The 17,723-nt window shown below is 41.7% G+C and overlaps 1 protein-coding gene across 1 annotated transcript; it reads right to left on the bottom strand.

Annotated features, from left to right (window-relative positions):
• Positions 1-314: 314 nt before the first annotated feature.
• LOC146618168 (uncharacterized) lies at positions 315-17,636 on the bottom strand. Its single transcript, XM_085371257.1, has 5 exons — positions 17,427-17,636; positions 12,786-12,831; positions 2,901-2,979; positions 2,531-2,787; positions 315-400 (listed from the first exon to the last, which is right to left on the bottom strand). The coding sequence occupies exons 1-5, from the start codon at positions 17,634-17,636 to the stop codon at positions 315-317; spliced, it is 678 nt and encodes a 225-aa protein (XP_085227383.1).
• Positions 17,637-17,723: the final 87 nt, after the last annotated feature.

The raw sequence follows: 17,723 nt of genomic DNA, 5'->3' as shown, positions 1-17,723 counted from the left end.
GATGTGCAGCAGGAGCTGGTTTCAATGACGCCCAAACGTCCTATTAAAAAACAAAGCAATAATGATACAGCGGAAGTGAGTTAATGCTTTTAATTCATAAGTCTTTAATATATCATATTATCATATATCATAGTTGGAATTCAGTTTATATGTTAACATACTGCATTATTGCATGTACTTGGGGATCAGGCAAGTAATGGAAGCCTGCATAGAAATGTATTTAAGAAAGTTTCTTAAATTTCAAAATGCCTAAATGGAACAGATACATCTGTGTTAGTCAAAGCGTTCAGAGACCCTCCTTCATGCTTGCTTCATCAGGAGTCAACGACTCTCCACAGAGTGAGGAGCACCACAGGCCACAGGGAGGTTGGGCTTGCAGCACAGCACTTTGGGACTCGTTCTGTAAGGATAAGAAGAGCACAACTTGTCTCATCCTGTTTGATGGAGCCTGACAGTGATGCGTCTGCTACACAGTTAACACTTTCTGCTGCAGTTTGAATGAATTAACTGCACTTTTATTGAGCTCGAGTTCTTTTAACTTCTTTGATCTGTTCTCTTGACACATCAAGTTGCATGGATTCAACTGCGGCACTCCACACCATGCATGAGTGGACAACACTCATATTCATTTCAGTGTTGTATCTGGCAAGCTTTAGGATCGAGGAAACGTGATTAGAAAAAGACATGAGCTCATTTATTTTAGATTATTTTAACCACAAATTCTGTCTCTCACCTGCAGATCTATTCTACTGTAAAGATGTATTAAAAATAAATAAATCAGTAACATTGCAAGCACTAGTTATTCAGAATTGTTAAACCTGGCAGTTATTTTCTTTGATATCTGATTAATTATCGAGTGTGCTATTTTTCAATTCAATTTTATTTTATTTATACAGCGCCAAATTGCAACAACAGTCGCCTCAAGGAGCTTTATATTGTAAGGTCGACCCTACAATAATACATACAGAGAAAACCCAACAATCATATGACCCCCTATGACCAAGCACTTTGGTGACAGTGGGAAGGAAAAACTCCCTTTTAACAGGAAGAAACCTGGAGGGGCGGCGCCATCTGAGAAGGAAGACAGGATAAAGACATGCTGTGGAAGAGAGACAGAGATTAATAACAAGTACGATTCAGCAGAGAAGTCTATTAACACATAGTGAGTGAAGAAGAAACACCCAGTGCATCATGGGAATCCCCCGGCAGCCTACGTCTATTGCAGCATAACTAAGGGAGGATTCAGGGTCACCTGGTCCAGCCCTAACTATATGCTTTAGCAAAAAGGAAAGTTTGAATTTTAAAAGTAGAGATAGTGTCTGTCTCCTGAATCCAAACTGGAAGCTGGTTTGCCAGGAAATTGTCAACTGTATGCTAACCATCGTCCCCTAAAGCCTAGAACATATTCAAAATGCTTTGGATGCATTAGAGCAGCGGTCCCCAACCCCCGGGCCTCGGACCGGTACCGGTCCGTGAGTCGTTTGATACCGGGCCACGAGAGTTGAGGCTCAGGTGTGAAATGTATGGTTTTCAGGGTTTTATTGGTTTTCAGCGTTACTTTGTTATCGTTTTTATGGTTTACTCGGTTTTCCTGGGTCTTTTCAGTGTGTTATGAATAAATCTTCTTTTTTCGGTGCTAGTTTTATTTTGTTGTATTTATCCGCGACACCTTAAAGGCCGGTCCGTGAAAATATTGTCGGGCATAAACCGGTCCGTGGTGCAAAAAAGGTTGGGGACCGCTGCATTAGAGCACTTTTCAAAAATTTTTACATAATAATTATTGATAAATCCATTTTAAATACTAGGACACCGGCAAGCATCAACTTACTTTGATATTTGTGTCAATTAAGCAAAATTATTACACTGACAAGCACAGTTGGGGCTCAATACTGGCACAAAATATTGATTTCATTTTCCAGTTTTAGCTATTGTAAGTTTTTACAATGGAAATAAACAAATCAACAAAAGCAAAACAAAAAACCCACAATGGATGAAAAACTATTTGTTAACATTTTGCATATGACTGGGTAGTATTAGCAATTTATAGCAACAGGAAATCAGGAAATAAATCACTTTCTCTTGTATTTTGATTACAGTGAAGATTTAAGACTGGCTGGGCCACTGACCTTTAAATGATCACCTGCTGAACTAAATCCTCGCTATGAGTCTCTGTCTCTACCCACCTGTGAAATTTGCTCATCAGTTTAAAGGTGGCTATATGCTTGTGAAATTTTGCACACATGCAATCCCAAAGTGGACAATGTCTGTCTATAAACGGGCATTCAACACTTCCCAAGGTGCTTAAAATGACCTTTGTGGTAGTTCCAACTAGGCTTTTTACAACTGCGTTGCATCTTTAAAGTAATGATTATTGATTAGTTGATCTCCTTTGCAAAAGTATTACATTTCTCTCCTAACCATGGAACCCATTCTGGGTTATCTGGTGAATAAAATGTTGGCACACCGGGACAAGAACATCTTGCTAAGAAATCTGGGGGCAGAGTTGGGCTGCTGTGTAATGAATACTTACGTTTTTCTTTGTGTGTCTTGTAGTCTATGGTGATATTCTTCGTTTCAGTCCTCTTGTTTCTTGTCAGTGTGCATGTGAAGTTTGTCACATTACCAGTCTCTTGCAACTCGCTAGGACTGTGTTCTGTTAATGGGACAGTGTAATTCTTGCACATCGTGTTTTTCATTGTAGCCAGTATACCTCCATTCGATGTCTTGAATTCACAGCTGAAGGGCTTATAGGGAGGTTGTGAACAGTCTTGATAGTAGCACTGCAATCTTTGAAAAGATCAAATGGTATGGTTAATATAAGGCACACTCCATTTAATGTTAGGGTTCAGTACAGCATATGCATTCGATGTGATAGTGGCATTAACACTGAAAGCTCGAACCTGAGACTGTTATTTTCCTTTGTGTCGATGCAAGCAGTAAACACACCAAAATCCCCCACCTTTTTGGCAGAGATAGAGCCTGTAATCAGATGTTTGGATACATCATGTCATACACAGTCACAGTCAAGGCGTTCTTCAGATGTATATACAAAACTCCAGTTCTAATAGTTCCCCCAAACTAAACTTTAGAACTTCTAGTGCTGATGAACTATCATTTAGCTCACACACTTTAGTGCAGGGGTGGGGAACTCCAGGCCTCAGGGCCGGTGTCCTGCCCAGTCCTGCTTCAGTGTTCAAAAAAACTCACTTTGATTTTTGAAAAAAAAAAGCAGGACATTCAGCTGTTCAGGAACTTTATTTTCAATAGTTTCCATTCTTATAGAGCAGCGGTGCCCAACCCCCGGGCCTCGGACCGGTACCGGTCCGTGAGTCGTTTCGTACCTGACCGCGAGAGTTGAGGCTCAGGTGTGAAATGTATAGTTTTCAGGATTTTTATCAGTTTTCAGTGTTATTTTGTTGTCATTTTTATCGTTAACTCGGTTTTCCTGGGTCTTTTCACGTGTGTTATGAATAAATCTTCTTTTTTCGGTACTAGTTTTATTTTGTTGTATTTATCCGCGACACCTTAAAGGCCGGTCCGTGAAAATATTGTCAGGCATAAACCGGTCCGTGGCGCAAAAAAGGTTGGAGACCGCTGTTATAGAGGGTTCAAGCTGCTCTTGTTCGTAGACTGAAAGTTACCAGCAAACCTGACAATCTCTTAAGTGAGAAAATGAATGAATACATCCATAATCACTACAGATCTCACATTAACACAAATGGAAATTTGGACGTGACAATTTTGCTTTGCAGGCAGAAGTAGTGTGTGTGAAGGGTCTCAGTTATCAAGGTCATGGTAGTCTAAGAAGCTTGGAAAGAAAAGCGACTGGACTTCTTTAAGTTTCCTGAAGATGTTTCGCCTCTCATTCGAAGAGGTTCTTCAGTTCTAACACTGGATGGTGGAGAGTCCCAGGTAGTTAAGCCCTAGTGGGAGTTGTGTCTCATCACAAGAGCCAAGGTGTGAAAAGGGATATGGGTCCTTATCAGCAGAGTTTCGGGTGAAACCATTGTGAGACCTTGCCTTAATCTATCACGGGACCTATTGAGATCACCTGATGCAAGATGTGAGTGGGCGTTGAACTGCATTGTTACGCAAACAATACGCAGTCTCGATTTCTTCTGTGGGATTTGGATGGTAGGCTCAGAGCTCAGTGTAAACCACATATATCATGTATCATTACATTAACAGTTCAGGCTGGTGTTCATGGTGTAATTGTGTAGGGATGGGTTAATCTTTGCACACACTTTGGGTCCCTTAGTACCAACTGAGAATCATTTAAACTCCACAGTCTACAGTGCATCCAGAAAGTATTCACAGCACTTCATTTGCTCCACATTTTGTCACGTTACAGCTTTATTCCAAAAAGTGTTCAGTCGGAAGATCAAACTTTGAGCCTGAGGTCCAGAGCGTTCTGGAGCAGGTTATCATCAAGGATGTCTCCGTCCATTGCTGTGTACGTCTTTCCCTCCAGCCTCTCCCAGTTTCTGCTTCCAAAAAAAAGAGATAGACGTCCTTCGGGAATGTTCACCTCTCTTGTCAAAGTAACAATGGAGCTCTGTGAGAGTGACCATTAGATTCGTGGTCACCTCCCTGGGTAAGACCCTTCTACCCTGGTCCCTCCTGCTAGCCATGCAGCCAGCTCTAGTGAGTCCTGGTGGTTCCAAATTGTGCTCACTGAAACCTTCAAGGCTATAGACATTGTTCTGTAACCTTCCTTAGACCTGTGCCTCGTTACAATCTGATGTCTGTAGATAATCCTCAGTCATCCAGGTAAGTAAAAACAGTTGATTCTGTTCATCTGGACGTTTTCAGTGGAAGAAACGTTTCGTCGCTCATCCAAGTGACTTCTTCAGTCCAAACTGACTGCAGGTTTCTATTCTATTCTAACATTCTTGACAAATATCTGTTGTAATTTTTCTCTTCTTTATATCCAATAATGATTTGCCTACATTAATGTATTGCCATGTCCACGTAGGCCTGAAAGCCACTGTACTGTCTGACTGAATTCTTTAAATGCTTTAAAACTTTAAATGCTCCAGCTTCATTATCACCAACCCACCCAAAACTACTTTTTTATCCTTTCCTCTTTCCCAACAATTTTCTAACATTTCTCTAATACGATGACTTTTATTATGACCTTTCAAATTTATACAATAATTAACCTTTAACACTTGCCTTGTAACAATTCTTCGGATTGTACTTGTAAAGCACATATTGGTGTTGTCTTAATCGTCCCTAAACAAATTATCAGTGCACCGATCATAAAATACCTTCCCTCCAATCCATACCTCCATTCCTACATACTCCAAATCCCCTTTCTCTTATTTTATATGGAATACTACACTCAATGAAACACACCCGCTGTCACGGTTCTGGGTCAGTTTCGAACCAGTATTTTGAGTTTTGATTGTTAGTTTATTTTTTGAATGATTGTTGTGGTTTTGGGTGTGATGATTATTATTATTGTTAGAGTTCCATGTTTCTGTTTATTTGGGTTTAAGATTTGTGCTCTCATGTTTTGTGTGGGTTTAGTTTCATGTGTCATTTTCTGTCTGTCTCTCTCTGTCGAGTCTGCGTCTTAGTGTGATGGTTTCTTGTTCCTGTTTTATTGTGAAGGTCTGCGTCTCATGTGAGTGTGTTCAGTTTTACCTCTGTCTCATCTTGTTGATTATTCCCAGCTGTGTCCACCACCTGTGTGTAATTCCCCTGTGTTTCTCTGTGTGTATTTTAAGTCGTGTCCTCTGTCATTGTAGTTGCTGGTCCGTCTGCATATCCACCATGTTTCATCCGTGTGTTCCCTGCCGTCATCATCATGTACCATCGTCTTCCTTCCTTTATGTTCAGGTTCGTGTTCGTGCTCAGTAGTCTAGTTGTCCCAGTATAGTTTAGTTCTCCGTTTTGCCGTTTGCCTCTCTTTTTGTGTTCAATAAATCACCTTTACACCTTCACGACTGCCTGCGTTTGGATCCTCCTTTTCCTTTTCTACACGGCTCTTTTCACTCGCCGTGACACCCGCCTCCATTCCCTTCTTTCCTATCACATCTAACTGCAGTATATCCAAATAAAGTCCAAAAAAGTCTTCAACCATGTTTCCTGTATACAAATTATGCCATGTTTTTCTGTCTGATTGTATATAAACTGTTTATAATCTTGACCGTTTGACAAAAGACGACTTGCATTCCACTGTAGGATTAATATGGGTATAAACTGAACCATTACATTCCCCTTCTTGACTTGCCCAACTACAGTTTAGATATGAAGAATATCAGGTGAACTATGACATGCCGCCTTCACAATAATCTGAATCGTCTCCGTCTTGGACTCATGTTGCATTTATTACAATAAATGTCACCATCTTCTTCTTGTCTTCCTCCATTTTTCTTTCAACCGTGTCCACAGCCTTTTTCATTACTCGTTTCTTCCCTATCATGGGTTTTTCACTCGGTCTCTCTTGCTCAACAACACGCCTCTGCACCTGTCACTTCCTGCAGGATCCTCGTTTGTTGAGCAACTGTCTGCTGCCTCGGCACTTCACATCCCCAAAAAGCAACACTGTTCTCCTCCGCAACTACAACATTTTGGTTTTACTCCAACTCCACATTTTCCTTGCTGATGATCTCCAGAACATCGGACACATCTCCTCTTTCCTTTACACATCTTAGCAATATGTCCAAATTGCTGCTAACACCTCATTGGTTTGGGTACAAACTCCATCACACTGAAACGCATCAATCCAATGAAGATCACCTGTGGTACCTCTTCTGTTTCAAATTCCACCTCCACAGGTTCTGTTTCTCCTCTCTGTGGACCTCTTGTCATTAGTCTTACTCCTTTAACTTCCCTGTTTCTGAGTTATAAATTCTCACCCATTTCTTTCATATTTACATTTAACAGCACTACTACAATGGCTCCTTTATTTCCATTATTTCTCTTTCTACTACTCTTACAGTTGTTTTAACACAAACCCCCACAGGTTTCTTCACTTTTACCACCTCAGCTTCTGTGTTACAACCAATCAGCAGATTCCAATCTTCAAGAATCTTAGCATTTTTGATTTGTCCAACTTGTGCTGTAAGTGTTTTTCTCAACTTAAGAGGATTGATTTTCTTTACGCCCTCTTCTTCAAAGCTTGCACTGACATTTACAGATTTGTCTTCTGACTAGGGCTGGGCCATATCATACCGTTCATGGTAATACTGGTATAATTTTGGGCAACAATAGAAAAATGAAATATCGCGATAGAATATTAGTAAAACGCGCATGCGCAGTGCCTTTGTTTTCATACGCACACGTCGGAAAAAGCATGGCGGCGAAAGCAAATCGTTGAATGAAACAGATGAACCAGAACTGGTTTGTAAAAATGCTGCAGCTTCAGTGGTGTGGAACTGGTTTATAGTGATGTGCAGATCGATCCTGAAATATCGATTCCTCCGATATCAAACATTTATGTTCTAGAATCGATTCTCACATTAAAATATCGATATTTTAGTAATTTAGGGTAAATTTGTAGTTTATCACTAACAGGAACACAGTGGAAAGAAACTATAACATTCGGATTGTCTACATTCAAAGGAACTACTTCCTCTTCCGCCTTTCATAGTCATGTGCGAAATACGGCTGTATAACAATGGCTGAGTGTAATTGTGCGGACGTATTTTATCTCCACAAACAGCTGAGACGTGGTTTGTGTCACGGCTGGCGGGGTGAGCCGTGTGGTGTAGGAGGAAAAGGACCCAAAATGCAGGCAGTTGACTGGTGATGAGAGTGAAGTTTTATTTGCAGAAGTGGAGCGACTGAACAGGTAGTGAGAAAAGACGAATGACTGAAAAAACCTAGACTGGGAAAACTAAATAACAAACCTAAGCATGAAACGGGGAGCAGAGAATGCAGAGCGACGTCGTTACACCGAGAAACACAGACGATCCGACGATGAACAGAAGCCAACACACACTATAAATACACACTAGGTAATGAGGAGATGACATGCAGGGGTGGACACAGCTGACACTAATGGACATGATGAGAGGGAGACCTACAAAGTAAAACCGGAAACACACAGACTGTTTTGCAACAAAAACGCAGGGACCTGAACAGAGCACAGAGGGGAGACACAGCTGGGAGCAATTAGGCTAACGAAACAGGGGAGAGGTAAAACTGAACACACTGACATGAGACATGAACTTTCAGAGTAAAACAGGAAACTAACAGACACAGAGAACCAGGCAGGACACTGAACTTGACAGGCAGACTCATGAGCAGACACAATGACACCATGGACAGACAGAGGGAACACAGAGAAGTGGGAGCAGGCAGGCAAAGAACAGAAACCTAACAAATGGCAAAATCACAACAGAATACACACTCGGAATGAACAAAAGCATAAGGAAACACAAAACACTGAGTCCTCAGACACAGGACCATGACAGTTTGCGATACATGTGGCAAAAAAGTGAGGTGTTGTGGCCATAATTGCCAACCTTGAGACCTCAGAATTAGGGAGACATTCAAAAGGGCTGTTTTGGGGGGGGGGGGATAATTTTACAGTGTTTATTTATCGGATAAAATACGTTAAATGTCACCGTTATTATTGGCCGGCCTGGAAACACCGGGGGTGTCCAAATTCAGAGGCTGCTTCCACCTGAGGACCCGCCCTTCGCGGTCTAAAGAAAGCCGGGTAGTACGTCACGAGCTCCCTCAGTGGAGTGAAACTCTGCCGTCTGCTCCTTGCTATCTAAAATATAACCGGGCGCTGGCATAAACTCTCGACCGTCTCACACTTTGTTTAATTAGTTTTCTGTTTGATGTTTATTCAGCTGTGTGAAAACCCGGAAGAACCCTCCCGAGGGATTAATAAAGTTAAATTTAATTTAATCTAATCTAATAACTTTAATCTCAGCCAAACTGATTTACTCACGAACAAATAAAACACTGAAAAAGCCAAACAAGAACATTTTTAAGTTAGCAAAGTGACTTATATATCATGTTTAACGCGAGCAGTGAAAGACCGCGGGGGGTTGAAGACGATGTGTCGGTCGGCTCAGATGTTTGAAGTTTACACAGCTACATTCTCACCTGAAAATGCGACCCAGAAAGACAAATAAGAGTAATATTAAAACTAAGTAGCTGCCGCCATTGTTGTAAACTGGAATTGGCTGGGCCGCGCTATGAATATGCAATATGGTTTTCCAATTTTGTTGCCCGGGTGGAAAATTGGGAGAAATTCGGGAGAATGGTGGCTCCGGGAGATTTTCAGGAGGGCCATTGAAATTCGGGATTCTCCCGGAAAAATCGGGAGGGTTGGCATGTATGGTTGTGGCAACATCACTAACCTTGTCAAACACCTCAGAGTAAATCATATCACAGAATATGACGAACGTATGTTGAGGCGAACTGAAGAGGAGGACAGGGACAGGTGCTGCTAGGGCGAGACAGACGTCTCTCACAGAGTCCTTTAGTGCTGCAGGCAGGCAACGTGTTCAAATAGGCACAACTTCATTTTTTTTTTATTTCTATATGATGAACTCTGCGTTATTAAGTGATAAGAACAAATAATCTGATGTCCTGTAATCATTATGACGCTATAATTTGAGATACAATAAATAAAATAAGTTTTTGTACAAAGTATCGGTATCGGATCAGTATCGTCGATACCACCCTGAATATTACTTGGTATCGGATCGGAAAGGAAATCAGTGGTATTGCACATCACTACTGGTTTAGCTTTCGTCCGTCAGATACACAACAAAGCACTATTTTTGGTGGAGCATGCTAGCGGGCCGTCGTTATTACTGTGTTGTTTGGAAAATACGGCGCACTTAAAATCAATCCTTTGATTTCTCTGAAAGTTGACAGCGCCCCTTATAATCCCGTGTGCCTTATGTTTGAACTCTGGTTGTGTTTACTGACCTCGAAACGATTTTATGTGCACGGCGCTCGAAAATCTGTCAGATGTTTCAGTACGACTTTGCTGAGCTACGAAGCCGCACCGCTTGATAGATTGTCGGAGCATTGCGGCTATCGTAGGCGGAGCCTCGCGGAGTGATACGTTCTGTGCTTCAACATAATGTTACCGTATTGTGTGTGTATAACCTCTTTTTAAGTTTTGTGGATATTATACATGGTTATGCTGAGGATATGTCGGCCAGTTTACACTGAAATGCCTTTTGGTCAAACTGTCAGCGAGGAATTTGCACTGTTACATTTTTATATAACTTTAATGCACATAAAAAACAGCTGCTTGTTTAAGTGCAAATACACTGATGGGTTTTTTTGCACTAATAAAGTTGTGGAGTTGTAAAGCATTTTGTCTAGTGTCAATTATATCGTCAGTTATATCGTTATCGCAAATTTTCAAATGTATATCGTGATAAATATTTTTGGTCATATCGCCCTGCTCTACTTCTGACAAATCGGTTTCTTCTGTACTACCCTCACGTCTCTCTTTTTCCTCTTCCTTTCACTTGCTCTGCGCATGTTTCCACCCTTCCCCACCTTTGCCCACTCATTCTCTTCACTTGGACCACCAATCACTTCCTCTCACCTACCATCCATACTATTCCTTTCATTTTTTCTCCTTCCATCAAGGCCATACCCTGGATTATGAGAGGAAGCCTGCAGGTGATTGTTACCCTCAGCCAACTCTCCTGTGAAACCTCGCTCACTCCTTAAAAAAACCCCAATCAACTCCAAAATCCACACTGTTGACACTGAAGCAGTGTTGCCAACTTAGCGACTTTGTCGCTATATTTAGCGAGTTTTCAGACCCACTTAGCGACTATTCTTTTTCCCTAAAAAGTGACTAGCCACAAATCTGGTGACTTTTTCTACTGTTATTGGAGACTTATTTATGACAACTTTTTGACATGAAAGCGCGTATCGCTCTTACTCTCAACAAGCAGCGGGTGCTGCCGTGGGCACCTCGCCTGTGCCACTCATGGGCAGAAGATAGTCCTCACGCAGCTGCTATCAGGGCAGGAGACGTTCACACCTGCGTCCAAACCGCAAATGAAACGCGCATGAGCGAAGCCGCTGCTCCCACACTGACTGTAACGCAATCTTTTCTTGTTGTTTTGTGGATCACAAGGTTTAAAACTACTTATAAACACACACACACAAAGTAACTCCCCCAGAATGCCTACTTTGAGTCACTTTTGCTGGTCCAGGCCCGGGTAAAGGAGCAGGGTTGGAATGGTGACATTAAAAACAACAATAATTGCTAAAAGAAATTTAATTTGTGGTGACAATTAAATTCTAAATGCATTTAACTCACTTTATGTCTCTTCCATGATTTTATTTCTGTCTCCAAAAACGTAGGTTACAATTACATTAGCATGACCAATTATGCAAATTAGGCAATGATGTCATTTAGTGACTTCTAGCGACTTTTAGGACAGCCAAAAGCGATTTTCCTTACTGAGGAGTTGGCAACACTGCACTGAAGGCACACAGCTCTCCAGACCTGCCAGTCAAGCACCTCACACCTCTGACACTTTCCACTGTGAGACCTTATATACACAGGCCTGTGCCTTTCAAAAGCATGTCCAATTAACTGACTTTTTTCCACAGGTGGACTCAGATCAAGTTGTAGGAACATCTGACAGACGATCAATGGAACGTTGGAACATATATGTAAATATATGTGTGCATGTATGCATGAGTGTATCCGTATGTTTGCAGGTGTATATATAACTTGTACATATCGTTCTTGTGTAAATGTAAATTTGTCTGTGTTATTTTGTAAATACATAAGCTATTGGCATCTTTCCATGTGTGTGAAATACACAAACTGCCTTTCTTGTAACAGTGACAATAAAGAGCCATTCTATTCTATTCTATTTCACCATGAGCACTAGCTCGACCTGTTGCCTGTAGTACTAGCGAGGTGTAATTAACGTGAAGTATCTGGTGAGCAGATGTATGAATATGAAGCTACTTCCGTAAGATTATTACTTTTACTTAAGATAAAAAGTTTTTTTCTTCCAATTTGCAAAATATTTATCCAGCACAATATTACGTTTAAATTATGTCTTTTCCTTGTCATCTGTGATAGGACACAGGGCTGAAAATCACATCCAGTGTTTTCTAACACCAGTTTTCACTCTGATTTTATTTCTGATTAAATATTCAGATTTTCTTGTGGGCCTCCTTACAAACTGCTAGTAAAAGCCTGCTTCTAAATAATGTTGCATATTCTTATGATTAGCAAAATGACTTCGAACACTACAGCAGATCTGTTGCTGAATATCTATGGGCCGGTGTCCTGCAGGTTTTAGATCTCACCCTGGGTCAACACACCTGAATCAAATGAGGAGTTCATCACCAGGCCTCTGGAGAACTTCAAGACATGTTGATGAGGTCATTTAGCCATTGAAATCAGCTGGACACATCTAAAACCTGCAGTACAGCGGCCCTGAGACCTGGAATTGGCTGTTGTCTGCTTCAATGTTATAATGATGGATTGCATTTATATAAAATTGACAGACAGAGCTGGGGATCAACTGGCAGTGTTCCAGTTACAAGATGAGCTTCCCAATCCCCTGAACCACGATCGCCCCTTATGACTGGAAACAATGTTTTCAGCTGATAATGGTTCTTATGGGTTGTTGAGCCCAAGAGTTAAAATATGTGAAATTCTTTTCAAATTACCTTTAAAACTGAAGCAATGTGTTACAACTAGACATTCATTCACTAGTACCTAGATTTACACGTACTATGTATTAATTTATATGTCTAAACAGATCCTTCAAATAGTCTAACATATTCAGATGTCAGTGAAGTAAGCTTACCCATGACGAGGAAGAGAAGAGCCCCTGGGACTTGCATTTTCCAGATCTAGTGTTTGACAGAAAACAGAAAGAAAGCGTGATGCTGTTGCCTTGAGAAAAAAAGTATCTGTAATATTATTTATTATTTTAACATATCAGTGATATTTTATCCAGTCTTTACCTTAACCCTAGAACACTATCGCCGGGAGATTTTCACCCGAGCAAATGTATTTACATAATTTTCAATATGTTGCGTTTGTCTGAGTGTGGTGGGTCCCTGGGTAGCTTCAGCATTGTCTTTGACGTCTTTGAAGGCGTGGGTGTTTCCCTACCCCAAATCCCGCTTTTTCCTACAGGCATGTGTTTGGGTGAATTTCACCCGGCAATAGTGATAGAGGGTAAAGTAGGTTTTGGGTGGATTTCACCCGGTGATAGTGTTAGTGTATAAAATCAGGTGATCTTGCCGCATTTCAAGGGTGACAACATTCAGGCTCACCATATTTACTGTCCCTCTTCAACTACAGCTGTCACCCTGTTGCAGGTTTAGTGTCTTTGGCATCCCAGCTAGTGAGTAACACATAGGTAAGGTTTGTTTAACTTGGCAATTGTTAGCTCCAGTGCATTTCTCTTTACCAAAGAACTAACCTTGGTGTACTTCCTCCCTGACAAAGCTTCAAAAAAGAAGGTTGTACTGCTCCTGTCATCCATGCATACACAACCAAGCATAGGACCCACTCGTAAGCCCGAAGTGATTGAATTTTACAACAAAACAAAGGGAGGTGTCGATACTTTTGACCAGATGTGCGCTCACTATGGTTGTGGAAGAAAAACCAAGAGATGGCCCCTTTGCGTGTTCTATGGCATGATCAATGCTGGTGTGATAAACTAATGGATCATTCACAATGAGAATGCAATGAAGAGAGGTGAAAACCAAATGCAGAAGAGGCCTTATATGCAGGCTTTGGCATTGGCACTCATCAAACCATGGGCAGAGCAGAGGCTCCCCTCTTCAAATCTGTCACGTCAACTCAGAGTCCTGATCTGTAGCGTGCTCGACATCCCTACCCCTGGCACTCTTGAAGGTGAGGCAGGACCAGTGGCAGCAGTGGTCCCTTAGTGAGGTGTGCTGACTGCCCCACAGGCTTGGACAGGAAGACGCGATACAGGTGCCATGTCTGCCGTCGACCGGTGTGTCCACGCCATTACTACCCTGTGTGTACTGACTGCATGTAAGGAATAGGTAAGTAAGAGTGGTCCTGGAATTTGCACGTTATCCTTATTTAGTGCAGTGGTTATAAATAAATATCAACAAGTGGTGATTTCCAAGTGAATTCATATGGTAAAAAAAAAATTTTTAGTCAACTGGTCATTTTTACCCACTCAAAAAATGCCATTTTTTGTTTCTCTCTCCTGCAGCTGTTCACGTGTCAAGGAGACTGTGCCTTCACCAGGGAAGACTCAAATATCCCATGAATGGGTGGACCAAAGACCAAGTTTCCAGCGTCATTATATTTTTGTTTAGGATTTGTTTTGTTCTCCAACTGCTAATTTTCCAGAAATTTTGGAGCATTTTTTAGGGTCCCCCCATGAAACTTTTTTTTTCCATTTTCTTAGATATGGCACAGCTGAAAATACAAGAAAACCACTCTAATTTGTCATGTGTTGTCATATATTTTATATATTTTGATGACAAGTACTTTTTGTTGGGTATATTATATTTGGTAAAAATCACCCAGCGTTAGTGATGGTGTTCTAGGGTTAAAACATTTGTTTTTTACAGTTTGAATTATGAAAGGAATTTAGTCAGTCACAACACATCTTTGGTAGTTTATAGGAATATAAAAACCATCAAATAAGAGTGAACCCAGCAAACATTTTTTAAACTGTGACCATCCAATGTTTGCCATGGAAAACATAAATGCATGTGCTTTTGTTTCTTTAGCCCAGTGACATCTAATCCACATCTAATTTGACACCCAATATCAGCATTATCAAGTGTGGTTAAGTAGGATTGTGCTACAAGGCGTGCTCAGCTAAGGTTTACTGTACTTTCTACATGAGTACAAGGTTGCACGTCTTCTGAGAACGGACGCATATGGCTACAAGTGCTCTAGTCTATCCTTACATGCTGAAGAAGAAGATGTAGAAGCACTATCACAAAAAACTACATGTGGAAGACGGTGACGGTGCAGTGGCTCTCACTCTCAGACACTTCTGGCCTTGTTTTGTTGTTTTGTGCACAAGGGCACTCCATCCCACTGATATGACAAATATATATTGATATTATGCTGACGATATGACGTGGCACAGCCCAAAAACAGAATCGGTACATTATTTGAAGGTGGTAACTAACTGGTGACAACTAATTCTGTGGCTGTGGGGTGGCTGTAGCTCAGGTGGCAGAGCAGGTCAGCCACTAATCAGAAGGTTGGTGGTTCGATCCCAGGCTGCCTCCTGGCTGCATGCCAAATATCCTTGGGCAAGATACTAACCCCATGTTTGCCTACTGGTGGTGGTCAGAGGGCCCGGTGGCGCCAGTGTCCGGCAGCCTCGCCTCTGTCAGTGCGCCCCAGGGCAGCTGTGGCTACAATGTAGCTGCCATCACCAGTGTGTGAATGACTGAATGTAGTGTAAAGCGCTTTGGGGTCCTATGGACTAGAAAAGCGCTATACAAATACCATAATTCATAAAACACAATATGCAAATAATAATGTATAATGTGTATGTGTTAGTCCCCATAGGGAAATAGTTCCTCTGCATTTAACCCATTCACCCAGTGAAGCAATGGGCAGCCACCAATGCAGCGCCCGGGGAGCATTGTGTAGGGACGGTACCTTGCTCAGGGGTACCTCAAGGTAGCCATTCAGTGGAGTTGAACCCCCGACCTTCCGATCATGGGGCCACCACTCTACCTACTGAGCTATCCCTGCCCTCCACCATTATTGGAGGGCAGGGATAGCTCAGTAGGTATCCCTGCCCTCCAATAATGGTGGAGGGCAGGGATGGTGCTATTGTCGTAGGGGTAGTGCAGCAATGCTCTGCTTTTCTCCAAGTGAAGAACTACAATGTTCAGATAATCTGGGTAAAGTTTAAATGACACCAAAGGTTATTTCATGAAGGAGAGCCAATAAACAAAAAGGAATAATTCAAGCTGTAAAACTGACATTTAGAACTTACTACACATGTTCTTTAGTACTTTGCAGAATTAAAAAAGGGATTTCCTAAGTAACCTCCCCAAGCAATTTATTGCAACTTGTGCTGAATTTAACGTGGAAAAACGTTTAAAAATCGTGCCTGATGCGGTTGTGCTAAATGCCGTTACGAGTGTTTGGAATTCAAAGCAGGTCATCTAAAAAAAATACAGCGCTTTTCTACTCTGTCTGAGCACTCAAAGCACTTTACACAACTAATTCATTCACCCAAGCACTTTTCTCTGAGCTTTTAAGTGCTAAGTAGTCTACCATTTATACACATTCACACTCCGATGGATGCATTGGAGAGCAACATGGGGTTAGGATGGGCCTAAGGATATTTGGCACGGGATCGAACCACTGACCTTCTGGTTAGTGGCTGACCTGCTCTGCCACCTGAGCTACAGCCACCCCAGTAAACTGGAAGATTGATGGTTCAATCTCTGAGCCCAATCTTGGGCAGCTTACTGATCCTCAAGTTGTCTCTGAATGTTAGCTAGATAGACTTAAAAATTGCATGGAAAAAATTGCTTGAGACATACTGTATAATGTGCTTTGGTCAGCAGAGCACCGCGTAACATCAGTGTGTAATAGCTAGGTTTCATTTGACGTAGACGTGACGTCGACGTAAAGCGCGAAATTTGACTGGCGGTCGGAAGTGAAAAAGATAAGCGCAAAATCACAGACAGACAGTACGCAAAATGCCTATGTCCTGTTGTGTTTACGGATGCTCCAGTAGGTCGACCAGAGAAACTGATAAACGGTATTTTAGGGTACCAAAAATAGCCCAACGAAGAGGAGAAAAATGGAAAATTCTAACCGAAAAACGTAGGAAAAAATGGATTTTAAATTTACGTTTACAGTCGGGAGGAGCAGAGTCTGCCAATGCCCGTGTCTGCAGCGACCACTTCGTCAGAGGTAATGTTATGTTTGCAAACGAACTTATTAGCATTAGGTTGTCGTTAAATTCTCGTTTACTTAGTGCTTTTAAGTTAGTAGTCTAATATTGACTTGATTGGGACTATAGGCTGCCCAAGTGCTTTGGATGACGAAGAGTCGGAGGACTGGGCTCCGACGGTCAATCTCGGCTACGAACGAAAACCCAGATCGGAATCAGTTCTCAAACGAGAGAAAAGAATGAAGCTTAAGGCAGAACAACATCGATGTGCAGAGGCGATTTTGGATATGCAACAGACGGCTGAGAGCCCGGATTTGAGCCTAGTGACAGTGGAGAACAGGCTACTAACCCTGCCATACAATTGCAATGAGCTGCAATCACTTCTCCATCCTCCTTTGCAATTACCCAAGTCTTCAGAGGTGTCTCGTTAGACCGCTGAGAATGGTTTACCTTGAAACAAACAACTGTCACTCTAACGAAGTCCTAAGGATGTGGCATGTTTGTTGACGTTAAAGCCGCTACCGCTAACTGTTAGCGTGTTTAAGATAAAGCAATATAAGAACAAACACTCACCCTTGCAAACACCAAACTGTATCCATCACGGAGACGTTTTGTTCCAAGGTTGTGGACCCACCCGCTGACAAAAAAATTGTACGCCTCCAGACTCTTGAAAGCTTTCATTTGCTGCCTAGTGTAGTAAGAAGTCTGGAGGACCAAGTAGTTGGTGATATCCACAGCCTCGATAGTAGGCAAATCCTTTACTTCTGTGGTGTATTCGGACATTTTCAAAGAATACGGATCACGTCCGATATATTTTTTAACTATCTGTTTATATCTCTCCCGAGAAACGGGGTCTAAAGTTGCACAATA

This window comes from Diplotaxodon limnothrissa, linkage group LG14, assembly GCF_057381915.1.
Source record: "Diplotaxodon limnothrissa isolate DT_005_m linkage group LG14, D_limnothrissa_male_GT1.1, whole genome shotgun sequence".
Taxonomy (NCBI): domain Eukaryota; kingdom Metazoa; phylum Chordata; class Actinopteri; order Cichliformes; family Cichlidae; genus Diplotaxodon; species Diplotaxodon limnothrissa.
This window is presented reverse-complemented; position numbering and strand designations above follow the sequence as displayed.